Source organism: Bufo bufo, chromosome 2, assembly GCF_905171765.1.
Source record: "Bufo bufo chromosome 2, aBufBuf1.1, whole genome shotgun sequence".
NCBI classification, from domain to species: Eukaryota; Metazoa; Chordata; class Amphibia; order Anura; family Bufonidae; genus Bufo; species Bufo bufo.
This window is the reverse complement of record NC_053390.1, coordinates 89,456,399-89,474,005: the sequence shown is the minus strand read 5'-3', so window position 1 is coordinate 89,474,005 and position 17,607 is coordinate 89,456,399. Positions and strand designations below refer to the sequence as shown.

Here is a 17,607-nt window from a genome sequence, read left to right as displayed (position 1 = left end):
TGATACTCATTATGCAAACTACTATCCTATATGTCATATGGGGTATTCTTCTATTATTCTTTTGGTGTTGCATCGTTAGGAGAACTGGAATCCAGATAAAGGGATGTTATTGAAAGGCGGGAGTACAATGTCACACATAATGAAAGTCATGGTCTATTATAATGGAAGAATAGAGGAAGTAGGAGTGTAGAGCTGCGGGCAATGAAACTATAGAAATGAGCTGCAACACTTTGGCTTTATAGCTTCCGAATGACGTCTGTCATCAGAGTGCTTTATACGTTAAGAATGATTGAAATTTATTGGCTCTGGCCATAAGATCCTAAGAATAGCATATTTTCTGAACCCAAAAACTTTAAATTCCGTGGGGGTATAGAGAAAGAGATGGACTACTGGTGGGAAACATAAGATCCTTTATGGTTTTTACATCCTCACTTTATTTTTTTAAACCACTTTATATAAAACTGAATAAGAAAAATAAATAAATCTAAGCCTCTGGATTTTGGTGGCCATCTTCCATAACACTGTAAAACAAAACATGCAATGCAACAGCTCTCTGCAAACCAAATAAAGTATAAAAATGCATAATAATTGTTAGTGCCATACTTATAAATTAGAGATGCTTGGCAAATCATTTTGTACAAAATTATTTGAGCCCGTCTGCCGCATGTCAAGGCGATCTCTGTAAGACTGGTTCCTAACACTAAATTCTACCTGTTATGTGCCATGACGGCTACCATACAATTCAGGGAGAGTAGGTTCCACATGCATGCTGGGCCTGCTTTAATTTCTGTCATCTTTGGTGCCAAAATGGCCTCCATTATATCCAAGGAATGCAGGTACCAACATGCATGCCGAGCCCACTCCACACCACTCCTGGTGCCAAATGGCCACCAAAGAATGCAATGAGAGTCCACAACTATATCTCTCCTGGTGCCAAATGGCTTCCAGTGAGTGAGGGAGAGCAGGCCAAGCTATATACTCACACTAATTAAAATCAGCCTATGATTTGCCAAGCATCTCTAATTTATAAGTATAGCACTAGCAATTATTATGCATTTTTGTACTTTATTTGGTTTGCAGAGAGCTGTTGCATTGCATGTTTTGTTTTACAGTGTTGTTCTCAGCCATAGCAACGTGCCCCTGCGCATTGGGATGTGCTGACTGACCCCCTTTTTCTTTGCAATCTTCCATAACAGCACCCATCTGCATCTCCACCGAATCAGTGATCCAGATGGGTCACATTCACCCAAGGCATCAACTGCTAAGCAACTGCATGAACATATTAGGGCCACAGTGCAGACATAAAAATCTAACTCCCTGCAGAAGAAGGGGAAGCGAAATGGGGAATATTACAATAGATTTACATTGTACATTTGACATTGTTGGTTTATTTTTTATTTTTGGCATGTTTATCCAAGAAAGAAAATATCTATTTAGAAAAGATAATATTTAATTGTCCAGCAAAAGAAAGCATAATTGTACAACCTACAGGGAAATACTGGATATGGTTTTATTTACCAGCTGCTACCCGGCCAAGTCCCGTGGTGAAGCAGCTGAAAGCCACACAGAAGTGCAAGTCTGCTTGGTTTTCAATTTAGAGATTCATTGTTAATTGATTATGACCGCACAGTTTTTATGGGTAAACCTCAATTTACAATAACAGAGGTTTTCAATGGTTTTACCTCATCATCATTAGAACGTTCATGACAGATTGGTAGCTCAATTGTCCCCTGCTTGAGTCAAGATAAGCAGCTGTCACATTGATAACAGAAAATAAAGCCATGGCTCTCATGATTTGACGTTGGCTTCATGGCAACTTTCTGCTCAGTTTTTTTCTGGGTTTTAAAGGGTCATCTAGTGAATAACAGGGACTCATCATACCATTATATTTACCCACTATGTAATTCATAAGGAAGTAAAGATAAAGCTATTTATTTAGCGATTAAAGTTGAACTTTTTCTTTTTTTGACCATTGTAATAAAAATTGCGTTTATTGGTTGTTTTGTATATTACTTGCTGGTCCTATCACATTTTCGTATCATGGTAAGGCATAAATGGCTGTAATAATCCTTATCTTTAATAATTGCAAAAACTGATGCATTTCATTCAAATAATTGATACCTTTTAAGTATAGGTTTCCCTATTTTCTTCACTTCTATAGCATGAGCTTCATCATGGATTCTGTGCTAAATATATACCGGTAGATCTACTGAGTACAATATATTATAATTAATATAGTGTTTACATATTTATCATACAAAATACTATGAGACAATATAAACTATGTTATTGAACAATTTCATAGTCTCTGGTCACTTTATACAGTAATTGCTGTTTCATTTATCAGACACACAATATCTATGATATAAGTTGTGTTTGCAACATCATTTTGTATATTAAAAACGAATGCTATGTTAACCTAAACTTAATCAGATGACATCAGTATGGTGCAAATTAACCAAGCATAATTATTCCAAAGCTATAAGATGCTACATCTTCTGAAATTTATAGTGGTTCTGAACCACTGCTTGATATTCTATTACTGTTACAAACTTCAGACACAAGATGCATAAGTCATCTACTCTGTTAGAAAGTTCATATTTTACATAAGTATACTTGAAAGGATGCTCTCATCTAAAATAAAAATCCATCAGCAGTTCAGTGCATGGGCGTCAGTGGAGGAAAGTAGATGATCCAGCTTTCAATTGTCTGGTACAACATTTTTATTATAAACTTTACATTAAAATCCGAACACAGCAAGCTTCTACCTACCTGCTCTTCTTTGGAGTTTGTATGTGAAGTTCATATAAAGAATGTGAACATCAAGTGCTGGAACATCTACAAATTGAAAATTGGCTAAAAGCTGAAGGATAAATGAAGACTGTTGTATCTGATGAACCCATATTGTAAGGGTCAAGGAGCTGCTAGCTATTCTTGTTTTCACTTTAAAATTATATTTTCCAAAGATTTATGAAGATGTAATTTCTTTATTATAATGGCATGTAGAATATGTTAAGGTAGGCTCAAGCATTTAAGCTCTCTTTTTAAAAAAAACTGTCCCAGAAGACCGGGCTGACCATACACTTGGCGGTTTTTCAAATCAATGGCTGACCATGTGGTATATGGATGTACTGGGTCTACTAGTGCAGTTGCCAATCAACGAGGTCCATATCAGCATATGTACAAGTTGTAATCTAAGACCACATATACTGTAGATGCAGTGCTAACATAACATAAGAAGTGAATAGCTGGGAACCAGAGCCAGGATTGATCTAAAATCCCCCTATCCTAATGGTTAATTTTACAAATTTTAAATCCTGTCTTTTACACCTTGTTTCCAGAAATTTCCAGAAGGGAGCTAGCTAACCAGAATCTTCCCTCAATCTGTGGCACACATAAAAGTGGCAGTAATGAAAGGAGACTACAACCCTTGAAACAAATATGGATACTGACTTCTTCAATTTAAAGGTACATCAATGGTAATGAAATAAAATACAATATAATTTGGATTCCTTTAGCATATACCAGTATAATATACATATAAAATTAAAATATCAAAAGTCTCGAGGAGAACAGGACACTAGCGTAACATTCAGGAGAAAGTGCCATTCACTCTGGATATAATAGTTTTAGAAAAGCGCAAATGTCATAGATGTATCAACTCAACAAGAACAGTGAATAACATGAAATTTATCAGAGCATACAAAGCCATGGAACTTGCAAACAGCAGGAACATTTATTAGGTCTTAGCCTCTAGGCCACCATTCATCAGCTGACCATACAAAACAAGCCATATTTCTTTTCTTTCTACGCAGATATTAGACAGTAGAAATGTGAAGTGTACGGACCACTTTTTTCTTAAATACTTATTGGCAATAGAACATACTGAAGATGCCGTGATGGTGAAATTAACATCCACAGTTGGGCTGCTGTGGAGGGGGCTTGTCTGTCAGTCTTGAGCTCTGCTTTGAAGCTGTGACGGCTGGATCCGTCTCTAAGTTCTCCGACATTTTGTCACAAATGATATCCACAAGGCGCTCGAAGGTCTGCTTCACATTGATGTTATCTTTAGCACTTGTTTCAAAAAACTCAAAACCTGAAACAGAAGAACAATTCATAAAGGTACTGCAGAAGTGGAAGGGAAGTCTCCACCTCAGGGGATACATAAAGAGAGGATCATCTGTCTGTAAATCACTGGAAAATGTTAGGGTGTGTATTAAACTTTGTAATGTGGAAATCTAACGAAGAATATGACATCACATACGCTATGTTGTCCAAAAAATTTCGGACCTCTAGCATTTAATATCTTGCTCCCATCGTCTGAAGTTTTACGATTTTGCTCTAATTTTCCTCTCAGCTGGTCATCTGGATACCTGGAATATCTAGGAGTCCATTTAACTGCCTCCTACGATACACTTTACTCACACAATTACCCATCTTTGCTCAGAAAGTTGAGATTACTTTTAGAAAGCTGGAGCTACTACCACATATCTTTGGGAGAGTTAACTCTCTAAACATGTCTATCTTGCCCAAACCATACAATTGATGTCTCTTCGATTTGTTTGGAATAATTCTATTCCTAGAGTGGCGAGCTCCACTTTATATGGACATAGACTCAAAGGAGGACTCGGGGTACTGAATTATCAAAAATATTACCAAGCAGCTCAAATAGCTCTATTAGCCCTGTCCCACTTTGGCTTTCCCTTGAAGACAGCTCCCCTGTCCATAAACTCAGTGCTATGGACTCCACCAGCCTCTCAACCCACTGTTACTATTCCCCTCTCAAAATATGGGACTCAGTCAAATATTCGGCTCGGTTACTTTCCCTTCATCTGCCTCTTCTACCACACTTTTAAAGAAACTGTTACTTCTCCAGGAAAGGATTCCCCAGAATCATTTAGACCAGGGATCAGCAACCTTCGGCACTCCAGGAGTGGTGAAACTATGACTCCCAGTATGCACACTCGGTTGGCTGTTTTCAGAACTCGCAAAGAAGTGAATTGAGTGTGCTGGGGGTTGTAGTTTCACAACAGCTGGAGTGCCGGAGGTTGCTGACCCTTGGTTTCGACTTTGGACAGCCAAAGGACTCACTAGGTTTTATCACTTACTTTCCCTCGATAGTGTGGCTACATTCACTTCCTAACAAGGCAGATTTGAGCTACCATCCACAGAAACCTTTCCTTAACTCAACTAAGATTTTATTTAGTCGTTTCTCAAAAATACAACAACCCCTCTATCTTTGACTGCTTTCAAAACTGACTGCCTGTGTCATCCACATGCTAGAGGTCTCATCATCAAATTGATATCACCCTAATACATATCTCTTATAGAACCCAATTGTCCTAAATTTCAAAGTGGCCACAGTGCCCAAAAAACATTAATGTTAGAGATGTTGTAAAAGTGTTATTCCACTGGTATTTTGTTGCATCTAGAATAGCCCACACAGTGCTGGGCTCCTCTCCCAACTGTTTCAGGGGTTGTGAAACTGTAGGTGACGTACTGCATAACTGGTGGGCCTGCCCTCAGGTGAAAAGACTTTGGATTAGAGTAAATAACCTCATTTACTCAGTAATGGGTTAAAATATCAGAAAGGACCCATGGGAGGCATTACTTGACAAGAGAATCCCAAGAATCCTCCCACTCTCCCGATGGTTCTTAAAATATGGGCACTTTGGGTGAAATGCTCCCTTCCTGCTCCTACTAACAGACCTCTGCGGTCTATTTAAGAATCTTCTGGTGTGCCTACCTTGAGTCGGGAGATCCCTTTGGAAGATCCCATTCCCCTTCTCTCCCCCCGTGGCTACTGTTGACAGAATTCCCCCACTCTCCCGATGGTTAATAGGTTTCTTTTACTTGGCCACTGAACAAATGATTTCAGCGGCCTGGAAAAAAAAACCCTCTCTGGACTTCTCTGAAGTGATGCGTAGACTAGATTTTTACATGGTCAACGAAAAATTTACCTCCATTTTGGCAGACCATCATAATCAATTCTTAAAAATATGGGTACCTTGGGTGGAATACTCCCTTCCTGCTCCTCCTAACAGACCTTTGCTGTCTATTTAAGAATCTTCTGGTGTACCTACCTTGAGTCTGCCACCCCACGGGTGTCATGCCCTGCTCAGGTTATGTGCAGAGGTCTGCCAGGTTAGCAGCACGTGTGTAGTTTTTTGTTTGTTTTGGGTTTGGAGCTGAGCTGTATCCGCCTTCCTTCAGGTTTACTGGGTGGGATCGTTTGTGTAAGTTTAAATTACGCCCCATCCCAGTGTCCTGTGCGGGTTATAGCTTCTATCTTGCTCTGAGGAAAGGTGGATTTGCTGTTTCTGCTCTGCTACAAGATAAGTCGGTTTTGGTTTCCTTTTTGTGTTCTGTCTAGGCTGTCCAGGACCTGAGGAAGCAGGCTGCCTCTTTCCCCTTTCCACCATCTCAGGGACTTTAGGGAATCTTCAGCCTTAGGCACGGGGGCACGTTGATTCCCACCATTAGGGTCTGAACGTGGGCATAGAAGTCCAGGGAGAGCTGGTAGGGAATTGTCAGGAGGTGACCTTTATCCCCAGCTTCTGGCCTAGACGCTTGTTTTGAGGTTTTCTGTGTGTTTATTGTATCTTGTATCCTTCCCACCGTGACATTATAACCCGCCATTACCTAGACTGCCATTTCTCAGCTGCTTTGAGATGGAGTCAATTGATGCGTTAGTTGATCGCATGAAGGGATTATCCCTAGAGGTTGCTGATCTGCGTAATTCTGTCGCACGGTGTCAGAATGCTCTGGCATCAGGTGCTATAGGAGGAAGTCAAATTTATGGGGAGCCTAGAGTCGCTCTCCCTGATAGATTTTCAGGGTGTGTGGATGACTTTATCCGCTTTAGAGAGTCATGCAAGCTGTATTTTCGGCTGCGGCCTTCTTCATCTGGTGATGAGAGTCAGATAGTAGGGATAATCATATCCCTGCTTAAAGGGGACATGCAGTCCTGGGCCTTTTCTCTGCAGACTGGTTCTCTGGCCCTCCGGTCGGTGGATGAATTTTTTAAAGCCTTGGGATTAATTTATGATGATCCAGATCGGGTCTCGATGACGGAATCTAAGTTGCGTAATTTATTACAAGGAGAACATACTGCAGAGGCGTTGTCTGAGAGATTGAAAGATGCACTCGCTTTTCATGAGTATCCCGATACGTTGGAGTGCTATGTCTTTAGCAGTACGGTTAGATTGACGCATTAGAGAGAGGTGTAAGGTTCCTTCTGCGCGAGGGATCCCTTCTGGGAGTGGTTTCGTCTCACCGGTTCCCCGGGGTAATATGACATGTAATTCTAGGGTAGGGGGGGAACCCATGCAGCTGGGTCAGGTGTCTCCGTTCTGGTAATAGGAACTTTAGGAGGTTGCATAAGCTATGTTATTACTGTGGAGCAAGTGTGTGGCGAAACCAACCTCGCCACTGGGTGCTGGAGAAGCCTGGTTGCCAGCCTCTTGCCCCAGGATTATGGGCCCTCTCATCAGCCCATGCTAAACTTAAACCCCATGGCAATTTGACTGTGTTTGTGGCATCTGAGTGCTGTTCGGATATATTGAGCGCTCAGATCCAAGCCATCTGGGGATAAGTTAAATGTGGGGGTTCTGTTCAGTTTGATAGGAGTTATGTATTTTTGTGTAGTTTTGCTGTTGTGAATAGAGGTATTTTCTGTACCTAGTTGGCTTACCACACCCAGTTAAGCCAATTATCTCACACAGCCTAACTCTGTAAAAGCTGGTTTTGGGCAGAAAAGCCATGCCTCCTTTGTTCACAAAGGACTTTTGCTAACTTTTGAACCACTGGTCTAATACGTGCCATTTTTGGATATGTAAAATGTCTATGTTTACTGTAATGGTTGCGACATTGTATATTTGAATAGTGATTTCTGTCCTATTGTCCCCACGTGTGTATTGGCGATTTCCCTTTGTCCTGAGAGATAATTGAATTACTCCTCGGTTGTCTCCAGGACAGAAGACATTGTGTAACACTGTGTATTCTCCTGCCTATGATAATTACATTAACCCATTATGTAAGGTAATCGTATCACAGGCAGAGGGGAGGATTTTGTGTGGGAGTGTCTGAGTGTATTGTACGGGGTTACTGGTTGTTTTACAAAACCCTGTGGGTGGTACTAATGTGTAAGAATGTGTATAAGAACAATAAACACACAGCTCTGGCTGTCCACTGCTTTACCCTCAACACGGAGCTTGGTCTCGTTCTTGGGGGGATTCACTGTATGCTGTTAGAGACCGATTGCTAGGATTGTAAGCTGCTTGGGTGCGTTTCATATTCGTCTGCTAGCAGCAATTCATGAGGTTCCGTTCGGGAGTTTGGAGCATTCCCTTGTATGCCGTTACAAAGTGGTCATTTTGTTCATGCTTGTCTTTTTGTTAAACGGCAAGTTGATGATAAAGAACCACAAAGAGGTTTACATAAAGAAGAAAAAAAATAACATCCCTGACTCTTGGTAGTGTGAATGGGGTGTCGGAGCAAGCCGGTATGCAATCTCCCTGCAATACTCGTTTTCTCCTTCCAGCTACGGTGGCGCTAGACTCAGGAAAATTTAATTTTGAAGTATTCATTGACTGTGGTGCTGGGGTAAAACTTATTGATTTTCTTTTTCTTCAAAATCTTAGCTTAAGTACTTGCACTTTAGAAAGAGAGATTCCGGTGTTCGCAATTGATTCTTCCACTCTTTCTCAAAGGAGTCTTACTCATATTGCTCATGGTATTCCGTTAAGGGTGGGTGATTCACATGTTGAGATCATTTCTTGTTTGGTCATGAAGGACTTGCCAGCTCCTATGGTCTTAGGTTTACCGTGGTTGATAAAACATAACCCTACTATAGATTGGCAGATCATTGGTTGGAGTGAATTTTGTTCAGACAGTTGTCCTAGTGCATCTATCTCAGGGGTGTCTACTACGGTTCTACCTCCAGTATCTCTCAGATTTTGCGGATGTCTTTTCGGAGGGTGTGACTCAGGAGTTGCCTCCTCATCGTGAATATGATTGTCCGGTTAATCTTATCCCAGGGGCTAAGTTGCCAAAGTCTCGGCTATACAATCTTTCTCAACCCGAAAGAGAGGTCATGCGGAAGTATATTGCCGAGAGTTTGGCAAAGGGTCATATTAGGCCATCTAAGTCTCCGGTCACAGTTGGTTTATTCTTTGTAAAGAAAAAGGATGGATCGCTTAGACCTTGTTTGGATTTCCGGGAATTGAACGGCATTACGGTCTGTGATCCGTATCCCCTTCCTTTGATTTCTGACCTTTTTGATCAAATTGTTGGAGCCAAGGTGTTCTCCAAGTTAGATTTAAGAGGGACCTACAATCTGATCAGAATCAAGGAGGGGGATGAGTGGAAAACGGCCTTCAACACGCAGGAGGGTCATTTAGAGAATCTGGCTATGCCTTTTGGGTTAACTAACGCGCCAGCGGTGTTTCAGGGATTTGTCAATGACATTTTCCATCATTTTGTGTGAAGGTTCATTGCAATTTACTTGGATGACATCCTAATTTATTCTCCTGATCTGAAGACCCATCGGGATCACGTGAGACAGGTTCTGTGGATCCTTCGGGAGAATAAATTATATGCGAAATTGGAGAAATGTGTGTTTTCTGTTCAGGAGCTTCCTTTTCTGGGATATCTGCTTTCTGACTCTGGTTTTCGTATGGACCCCGAAAAGGTCCGGGCGGTTCTGGAATGGGACCGACAGGAGAATCAGAAAGCTTTGATGCGGTTTTTGGGGTTTACCAATTATTATAGAAAATTTATCTTGAACTACTCTATCACTGTAAAACCTTTGACCGATATGACTAGGAAAGGCGTCGACTTCTCTGTCTGGTCGGATGAGGCATTGCAGGCCTTTTCGGTTATTAAGGAATGTTTTGCGTCTGCTCCCATTCTGATGCAGCCCTATGTGTCTCAGCCATTTGTGGTGGAGGTGGATGCATCAGAGGTGGGGGTTGGAGCAGTGTTTTCGCAGGGTTCATCTCCTGGCAAATGGCGTCCGTGTGCTTTTTTTTCCAAGAAGCTCTCGGTCGCCGAGTGGAATTATGATGTAGGAGATAGGGAATTGCTGGCCATCAAATTGGCCTCTGAGGAATGGCGTCACTGGTTGGAGGGGGCGTCTCATCCCGTTACGGTATATACTGATCATAAGAATTTGGCTTACCTGCAATCTGCCAAGCGTCTGAATCCTAGACAGGCTAGATGGTCACTGTTTTTCAAGTATTTGAAGACGTCCAACACCGCTTAAAAGGCCTGCATTTACCAACTACTTATAAAGTGGACTAAACCTGTGTTGTTACATTCAACATAGCCGCAAATTCAAGGTAAAACCCTGCTGTATCCACTGCCGCTGGCCTGACAGGTTCAGGCAATCACCCGCTCAGCTCAGCTTAACCAGCTTCCGTTGGTCTGACGGCTTGAGGCGCCTACGTCACTAACCAGCGATCAACTACCTGGCTGGACACGTGGGACGCTGAGCGAGCGTGTCTGAGATCTTGCTCCGCAAGTAAAAGTAAGTGGAGAATTGCCGAATAAGTGCGGTTACGATTTGTTACAGGACACTCGAATACAGAGTTTTTCCTTGTGGGAATCACAGCAAGGACATTCTTGAACTTTTTGTTCCAACCACCCGGCAAGTCGCCATTTATGACTTGGACATTCAAGCGGTTTAATTGAATATCTATTGCAGCCTCACTCTAGCCATTTGGTCATATTTTTAGGAGTACTCCAGTTATATAGGTTTGTGCGTGAGCTCCGCACTTACATACCTATTTTTCACACATTTATTCATGTATGTATGCTGATATGATGACACAAAGTCAGTTTGCTTTTTGATTTAGTGCATTAATAAAAATTTTATGCAAAAATACCGTGAGCCAGCCTATATTACTATTGATTTATTCCTCTTTTCAGCTGGTAACTGAAAGGCTGAGCTCCAGTAGTTTGCTGGTGGAGCCTTTTCTAAATATTTGACAATAGATGGTCACTGTTCTTTACTAGGTTCAATTTTGTGGTTACTTTTCGCCCGGGGGTTAAAAACGTCAAGGCAGATGCATTGTCTCGTAGTTTTCCTGGGGGAAGTGATTCAGAGGATCCTGCTCGGATTTTGGTGGATGGGGTGGTGGTCTCCACTCTGTACCCCGAGTTGGAGATGGAGGTGTTGGGAGCCCAGGAGGGGATCCTGGTTCTTGTCCCCCAGGGAGGTTGTTTGTTCCTGCTGGACTGCGATACAAGGTATTCAAGGAACATCAAGATACTGTCCTTGCTGGACATCCTGGTGGCAAGTCCACCTTTGATCTTATTTCCCGGAGGTTCTGGTGGCCCGGGTTACGTAAGAGTGTTGAGGATTATGTAGCAGCTTGTGAGACCTGTGCACAGTCAAAGGTTGCTCACACTCGACCTTCTGGTTCACCTTTTACTTTGTCTATTCCATCTCGTCCTTGGACGCACTTGTCTATGGACTTTATTACTGATCTGCCGAGTTCATCCAGGAAAACTGTGATTTTGGTGGTTGTGGACCGTTTTAGTAAAATGGCTCACTTTGTATCGTTAGCTAGTCTGCCCAATGCAAAGACTCGTGCTCAGGTTTTTGTTAATAACATCGTGAAATTACATGGCATTCCCTCGGATGTGGTTTCTGATAGGGGCACACAGTTTTTGTTCCAGGTTTTGGAGGGCGTTCTGCTCTCGCCTTGGTATTCAACTTTTGTTCTGTTTGGCTTTTCATCCGCAGTCGAATGGGCAGACAGAGCGTACTATCCAAAACCTGGAGACCTACTTGAGGTGTTTTGTGGCTGAGAACCAGGAGGACTCTCTAGCAGAGTTTGCTTTGAATAACCGTAGGCAGGAGTCCACAGGTAAGTCGCCATTTTTCGCCGCATACGGTTTTCATCCTCAGTTTGGTACCTTTTCTGGGACTGGTTCCTCTGGGATGCCAGAGGAGGAAAGATTTTCTTCTGCCTTGTCTTCTATCTGGCAGAGGATCCAAGTTAATTTGGAGAAGATGGGTGAGAGGTATAAGCGAATGGCTGACAGGAGACGTATGACTGGTCCGAACCTGTGTGTAGGTGATCTGGTGTGGTTATCTACTAAAAATATTAAACTGAGAGTACCATCTTGGAAACTGGGTCCAAGATTTATTGGACCTTACAAAATATCTGCGGTTGTCAATCCAGTGGCGTTTCACCTGGATCTTCCGCAGATCTGGAGGATCTGTGATGTGTTCCACAGGTCTTTACTGAAGAAATATGTGAAACCGGTGGAACCATCGCCATTGCCTCCTCCCCCTGTTCTGGTTGATAGCAATTTAGAGTTTGAGATCTCTAGGGTTCTCGACTCACGTGTTCTTCGGGGTTCCCTTAAGTACCTTGTACACTGGAGGGGATACGGCCCCGAGGAGAGGATGCGGGTTCCGGCTGTGGATGTTAGTGCCAGCCGACTGGTGAGGGCCTTTCACAGGGCCCACCCGGATAAAGTTGGGCCGGGGTGTCCGGAGGTCACCCGTAGAAGGGGGGGTACTGTCATGCCCTGCTCAGGTTATGTGCGGAGGTCTGCCAGGTTAGCAGCACGTGTGTAGTTTTTTGTTTTGGGTTTGGAGCTGAGCTGTATACACCTTCCTTCAGGTGCACTGGGTGGGGTCGTTTGTGTGAGTTTAAATTACGCCCCTTCCCAGTGTCCTGTGCGGCTTATAGCTTCTATCTTGCTCTGAGGAAAGGTGGATTTGCTGTTTCTGCTCTGCTACAAGAGAAGTTGGTTTTGGTTTCCTTTTTGTGTTCTGTCTAGGCTGTTAGAGAGACACCTGCCTCCTCCAGGACCTGAGGAAGGAGGCTGCCTCTTTCCCCCTTTCCACCATCTCAGAGACTTTAGGGAATCTTCAGCCTTAGGCACGGGGGCACGTTGATTCCCACCTTTAGGGTCTGAACGTGGGCACAAAAGTCCAGGGAGAGCTGGTAGGGAATTGTCAGGAGGTGACCTTTATCCCCAGCTTCTAGCCTAGACGCTTGTTTTGAGGTTTTCTGTGTGTTTATTGTATCTTGTATCCTAACCACCGTGACAACGGGAGATCTCATTCCCCTTCCCTCCCCCCATGGCTTCTCCAGCACCACCCCAATATGATTAAATAGTGGTAACAACAGGATACTGACCTTAAAAAACTGTGATTCTTTATACCAAATTTCATTTCTACTACCTCAATTCTGTTTTGCTATTAGTTCATTGGCTGTATGATGGAACAATGCGAACTGTAACTTACAATCAACCAAACACCACTCATGGTGCCTGCCATCTGACGGAAGCCCCCTCTCCCTTAGTTTGTCTTTTGTCTACTCCCCCTGTTCGTCACGTTTGACGGTTATCCATGTTTCTTTTCATTAATCTTCCTTAGTTGGCCATAATAACCATCTTTGACTGGCCACGTAGTGTGAAGGGACGTTATGCAATGTTAGTGCTCACAAATTTTCTTTCCTCATAGATATACTCTGATGGATAGAATTGTTCTTACCACATATTACTAGTTTACTTTGTCATATTCTCTGTTGGCTCTTATGTATATAAAATGTTTAAAATTTCTAAAAAGATGTTTGTAAAAAAAAACAAAATATATAAATTTTCTAACCTCTGATTCTTTCACTAACCATCCAAATAGTAGGGCTGATTGGCTCGCTGAAACGTCACAGTTCTTTCATGTGCTAACCTGATAGCTCATTTCATGTGCCTCACAAAGTATCTCAGCCCGTTCATTCTGCATATCGGCAGTTGTCTAGGATTGACCCCTTACCAAGAATTACCACAAGGATAAAGATGTGCTGACAATGTTTCAGCCCCTGAAAATGTTTTTAACATTAACCATGCATGCTATACACCTAAGCGTCTGGTTCATTTAAAGGGGTTGTCAGAGTTATATAAAAACTCGGCCTAAAATGTTTTATTATTTTAGGTTTTGTCTTAAAGGGAGCCTGTCAGACTGAACATGCAGTCTGATGTGCCGGCAGCATGATATAGAGCAGGAGGAGCTGAGTGAAATGATATATGAGTTTGTGGAAAAAGCCACGCCTCTAACTCCACCCAAAACATAACTAAAACACCTAATTCCATCCAGTCCCTTATATGCCACCACATAGTAATTATTCCTCCTTTATGCCACCGCACAGTATTTATGCCCACATTATGCCCCCTTCACAGGTTATGTCCAGATAGGTGCCCCCTCACAGTAGTTATGACAGATATGTGCCACCTTACAGAATTATGCCCAGGTGCGACTTTACAGTAATATGCCCAGCAGTGCCCCCTCACAGAATTATGCCCAGCTTGTTCCCCCTTCACAGGATTATGACCAGCTTTGTCCCCCTTCACAGGTTATGACCAGCTTTGTCCCCCTTCACAGGTTATGCCCAGCTGTGCCCCCTCACAGTAATATGCCCAGCTGTGCCCCCTCACAGTAATATGCCCAGTGGTGACCCCTTGCAGTAATATGCCCAGTTGTGACCCCCTTATAGTAATATGCCCAGTTGTGCCTCTCATTGTAATATGCACAATTAAGTGCCCCCTTCACAGGCAGCAAAAAAAATAACAAACTCCACATAGTCACCTTGTTCCCCAGCAGCAGCAGGGCACATGGAGCTCCAGGCGGCCCGCCCCCTGCCCAGACCTGCAGTGTGGAGCGCAGACAGGGGGAGGAATGATAGAGCAGGGAGCCGATCAACGGCTCTTGCTTCATCATTACAGGCAGCTGTCTCCGCTTCCTATGGAAGCAGGGACAGCTGCCAGAAAGCGAGACATACCTCCGGCGATCACAGTACAGCCACTGAAATCTGGGACTGTCCCATTGGTTGGGAGGTATAGTGCTGTACTACCCTTCCCTGCAAAATGAGTGGTTGGGGCACTGCTGTGCAGAGTAAATCAGAAAAGGTAATGTAGTAGGTCTCCCAGATCAAACAGTTAATGCATATCCTAGCGATATGCTAGCACTTTATAATATGGGAATACCTCTTTAACATGCAGTTTAACCTTTCTCATCTTGGCTTCTCTCGCATATGCCTTTAGGCAAGCTGTAAATGTCATTTAGGATTTTTCAGCACTGACCTTTTCTTTGTAACTCTCCCATATACCCCCAGGCAAAAATAAACAATTGGATGCACAGTCTCTCCCAGCTTTAAAAGACTGTAATTCTTTCACAATTTCCATAGGTCCTCATTGGTGCACCCAGGGGAGTTGATAGGTTAAAACATTCGGGCCTCGGCCCCTGATGTTTTGTCCCAGGCCCCGAATGTACTGCCTGCCAGCTAGATACAACTGTAGTCCCCAGGACAGCAATACAATTGCATCTAATGCCCTGCAAGAGCTAAAGGACTTGTGATGACATCACAGGTCATGTGATCAGTTCTAAATGCAGTAGCTGAAAAGGACCTGCAATAATGTCACCTTCATGTGACCAGTGCAGGAGAGGACGGCTCAGCAGTGAAGAGAATTTCTAGGAAGAAGAGTGAGGTCTGCACATGAGGAGAGGTAGGTGATGTGGTAGATTACTCAGTGTGAGAGGCAGAGCAATGTTGGGAGTTGTAGTTATTTAACTATATGTTAGGGCTGAAGGGAGAGAAGTTATTTACATGGGACAGTGGGGTGGAGTGATGTTATTTACATGGGACTGAAAGTTGTGGGGGTGATGTTATTTACATGGGACTATATGTTGAAGGTGGCTGTGGGAGGCAGTGATATAATTTACATGGGACTGAATGTTAAGGGGTAATGTTATTTACATGAAACTGCATGTTGGAGGTGGCTGGGGAGGGGGTAATTTTATTTATATGGGACTGTATGTTGAAGGTGTCTGGGGGAGGGAGTGATGTTATTTACATGGGACTGAATATTGAGGGAGTGATGTTATTTACAAGGGACTGTATGTTGAAGGCAGCTGGGAAGGGGGTGATGTTCTTTACATGGGACTGTATGTTGAAGGCAGCTTGGGTGGGGGTGATGTTTTTTATGTGGGACTGTATATTAAAGGGGGCAGGAGATATGGTGTGATGTTATTTACATGGAACTGTATTTTGGAGGGGGCTGTAGATATAGAGGAATGTTATTTACAAGGGACTGTATATTGGAGGGGGCTGGAGAGATGGTGTGATAGTATATACATGGGTCTCTATGACGGAGGGAGGCAAATAATGTTATTACATGGAACTGTATGGTGGAGGGGCTGAGGAATTATAATTTCTAAAGACACTAAACGGAGGAATATAACTACAGGGGGCACTGCAGGGGGCATTATAAATACTGGAGGAGCTTTAGGGCGAGCATTATAACAGTAGGGGGCAATATAAATACTGGGGGTACTTCAGAGCGAGCATTATAACAGTAGGGGGCGATAAAAATACTGGGGGCACTGTAGAGGCATTATAATAGTAGGGGGCAATATAAATACTTGGGGAACTTCAGGATGAGCATTATAATAGTAGGGGGCATTATAAATATTGGGGGACTGTATGGACATTTTAAATCCTGGGGGACATTATAGACATTCTTATTACTACTGGGGGCTCTATAAGAGCGACTTATAGATCCACATTATTTCTACGAAGAGCACTATGGAGGCCTTATTACTATTGAGGGGTCTGTAGAGAGATTTATTACCACTGGGGGAACAATAGGGGGGCCTTATTTCTACTGGGGGATCTGCAAGGGCAAGGGCATTATTAATACTGGAGGGCTCTTCTACTAATAGAGGCATTCTTGGGGAGCACTGTCACTTTTGGGGGCACTATTACTAATGGGGGCATTCTAGAAGGGAATTACTATTGGTGGGACTATGAAGAGCACTTTTACTATGGGGAACATTATCAAATTTCTCTTGAGGATAGTATTTGGGGGCACAGAAAAGTGAGGAAGCTAAGATGTGTGAGAGAAATTGTCCGGACCGAATGGAGAAGATGATGAGAGAGAAGATCTACATCGGAGGAGACGTCACCTGGTAGGCCCTGGATGTGAGAGGTATAGCTGTATAGCAAGTACAGTAAAATGTTTTCAGCACTAGTGTTTGCGGGGGGGAAGGGGGGTGGCTGGAGGGTCGGGGCAATTTGTTGACTTAGAGAGTTGAGCCATATGCATTGGGGCTTGGGCCCCAGATCTTTTGAGACCCTAGCAACGCCCCCGGGTGCACCTCAAGAATATTGCCAGAATCTGCCCCTTTCTTATGGTGGAAACGGCAAAAACTCTTGTTGTTGCCCTAATTCATTCACGTCTTGACTACTGCAACGCATTACTAATCGGTCTCCCTCTCATTAAACTCTCCCTCCTTCAGTCTGTCCTAAATGCTGCAGCCAGGCTCATCTATCCATCCAACCGCTACACTGATGATAGTAGTCTGTGCCAGTCACTTCACTGGTTGCCCATCCACCCCAGAATACAATTCAAGCTTCTCACCCTCACCCACAAAGCTCTCCAGAGTGCTGCACCTCCATGCATCTCCTCCCTCATTTCTGACTAGCACCCTACTCGTGCTCTCCGTTCTGTTAGCGACCTAAGATTAATAACCTCCATAATTTGTACCTCTCACTCCCGTCTTCAAGACTTTTCTCGAGCTGCACCTAGTCTCTG

At 43.3% G+C, this 17,607-nt stretch overlaps 1 protein-coding gene across 1 annotated transcript in view; it reads right to left on the bottom strand.

Annotated features, from left to right (window-relative positions):
* Positions 1–3,317: 3,317 nt before the first annotated feature.
* The window catches only part of RAB3C (RAB3C, member RAS oncogene family), a 153,691-nt gene continuing 139,401 nt past the window's right edge, over positions 3,318–17,607 (bottom strand). The window contains exon 4 of the mRNA XM_040420169.1: positions 3,318–4,096. Within this exon, the coding sequence (XP_040276103.1) occupies positions 3,909–4,096 (188 nt within the window). The 3' untranslated portion in view covers positions 3,318–3,908. The remainder of the gene's footprint in view (positions 4,097–17,607) is intronic.